The sequence below is a fragment of the Eimeria mitis genome, genomic scaffold (genome assembly GCF_000499745.2).
Source record: "Eimeria mitis Houghton genomic scaffold, Emh_scaff4566, whole genome shotgun sequence".
Classification (NCBI taxonomy): domain Eukaryota; phylum Apicomplexa; class Conoidasida; order Eucoccidiorida; family Eimeriidae; genus Eimeria; species Eimeria mitis.
In genome coordinates, this window is record NW_024015400.1 from 1,975 (window position 1) to 4,492 (window position 2,518).

The 2,518-nt window shown below is 47.7% G+C and overlaps 1 protein-coding gene across 1 annotated transcript; it reads right to left on the reverse strand.

The window, feature by feature from the left end:
- Positions 1–959: 959 nt before the first annotated feature.
- On the reverse strand, positions 960–2,133 carry EMH_0076130 (uncharacterized protein; the record flags this gene model as incomplete). The annotated part of the gene is made up of 3 exons (XM_038022731.1): positions 960–1,246; positions 1,339–1,470; positions 2,127–2,133. 3 exons carry the CDS (start codon positions 2,131–2,133, stop codon positions 960–962), a joined length of 426 nt encoding a protein of 141 aa, XP_037878585.1.
- Between the last annotated feature and the right edge of the window lie 385 nt (positions 2,134–2,518).

A 2,518-nucleotide genomic window follows, 5' to 3' on the forward strand; every position in this document is an offset into this window, starting at 1 on the left:
AAACGTGGAGTAACTGAAGTAAGCATATTTGAGTACAAAGTAAAGAAATAAAGTAGATACGAAATACATAATGTCAGGGAATAAATGGAATAAGCAGATACAAATACGAAGGGGACGAAATAGACCGAATATGAAATATCAGACTAGGCAGAAGAGGAGGAGAAATACGTGAAGTAAACTAGTTCGAACGTGAAGTAACTCAAGTATTTACATATAAAATAAGTGAGCTAAACATTTAAATGGAAAATAAATGGTATATGCTGGTGTTGGGCTGAGCCTTGTTTTACCCACTTATTTCACGCCTATATATATACTTTTGCTATTTAATATTCACTCCCGTTCAGTCCATCCTTTTCACAGATGCGAACAACATATGCGGATGTGAGCGCAGACTACATTGAGTTGGATATGAAATCCATGAAGCGAACGCGAAGTAAATGAGAGAAGCATACTGAATGTGAGAAAAAAAATACGCAGACTTAGATATAAGGTAAATGAAAGAAACAGATGCGGACATGAAATAAAGATATTCAAGTAGGAGAAATAAAGCATATTGAACTATGATATTGAGGAACTAATAACATTTGCATGTTTTACAATTGGAAAGATGTGGACATGAAATAAACATATTGAAGTGCAGAAACGATACATATCTAAATATGATACAAAGCAACTAATCACATTTGCATATTGTAGCAACGAACAGAGACGTGAATATAAAATAAATGAAATAAACAGGTTTGCAAACGAAATTAATACAATCAGCAGACTTCGGGAACCACGCTCATATTGTCGTGACGCTTTAAAGTTTAGGAAAGAACTGCACCAAAAGTGCAGTAGAGCCCGCCAGCGAAAACTGCTGCATATCTAAAGTCACACGCATACTGAGCTCTCAACAAGATTTGGGCACTTCCGCTAGCCGTAAATCAGTAAGAAATGCAAGAGCCGTACAGTAGGTGCTACTTCGCCTTGACGTATGGCGCTTTGTCTGTGCTGCTGCCGCCGTGCCTCAGACCTCCAGCCAAATGTGTGACGGGGTGCTGCTGTAGTTGTTTCTGCTGCTTCTCCTCCTGCTGCTGCTGCTCCTGTTGCTTCCCCACGAGCGCGCGGTCGTGGTGCTGTTGGTCTTGCTGCTGCTGTTGCTCTTGCTGTTTTTGCTGCTTTTGCTGTTGCTGCTGTACGCGCTGGCGCTTGTCCTGCTGCTGCAGCAGCTGCTGCTGCTGCGCCAAGCCAGCTGCGAGGGCCTCTGCAGCAAGTGCCGGGGGCGCAGGGGCCTCAATTTTGTATGGGAATGGAGCCTGTCCCTTTAAGAAGAACGGATGCGGGATGTAAGGGCACCCGTCACTGCTGCTGCTGCTGCTGCTGCTGCTGCTCTGCTGCACGCAGTCTGCGCTTCAGCCAGAACCTGCGCCTCCGGGGTCTCCTCGCCACGGTGCCCGGGGGGACGGACGAAGTAAAAGTCCGCAACGCCTGAAGGCGCAGCAGCAGTACAAGCAGCAGCAGCACAAGCAGCAGCAGCAGTAGCAACAGCAAGAGCAACAGGTGGATTCCAAACTGCTGTGGTGTTAGAAACCATAGGAAAGGAGAAAGGTGTCGCTCGTTTTGGAAACTCTCCTTGCTGCACAAGCATCACACGGTGTTTGTTTTCGTCTTCGTTCTTGCTTGAGCGATCGCCAGCCTCAGTGCCAGCCTTGCATGATCAATTCGCTGCTCCACATGCCCTTCTCATCCGCTGCGCTTTGCACTACGTTCTGTATGCATTTGATAATGCACGCATATATGTTTATGTGCCTGTGTGCGGTTGCGCCAAGGTGAACTCTGTCTGATTGGTCGGTCCGTGTAAGAAGCGCAGAGAAAAAAGGGAAATCATCTAGTTCGCAACGACGGCGGCGCGGAGCAAGTGCTTGTCAGCAAGCCTAATCAAATCAGTTGGAAGCAGTCTCTGCATGCCATTCAGAACGTGCAACCAGTGAAATGTCTCTGTGGCTGTACGCCAACCACTTGACCCACTAGAGCGCAAACGGCATCTCAGAGCCCCAGCCAGCATTGCATCGCAGTTTGTCTTGGCGATGATCGTTAAGTTACTTGTCGTATCCCGGCTAGTCGTGTAGCCCTTTCCCCCCCACCAAGCATATGAAACAGTAAAGCAAGGGACATTTTCAAGGCAACTGCGTGGCATTCTCAAGCTAGTCAAATGCCTCGTCATCAAATAGGCGCACACCATGGACACATTTCCACGGTGTGCCCCTATTCGGCGATGCCCATAAAATTAGGAAAGACGAGGCTTTTGGAGACCTCAAGAATGCAGAACTACAAATGGCCCCAGCGTCGTGAAATGTTCGCCCAGCAAGCGGAGACAGACGAGGCTTTTGGAGACCGTAGGGATAGCGGCATTGGGTAGAGTGTGTGTAAGTGGACAAGCCCGGACCAAGAAACCAATGGTCACATGAATGGTTCGCCCAGCAAGCGGGGACGGATCGGGGAGAAAAGAACACATCATACAACGCAGGCTGAATCT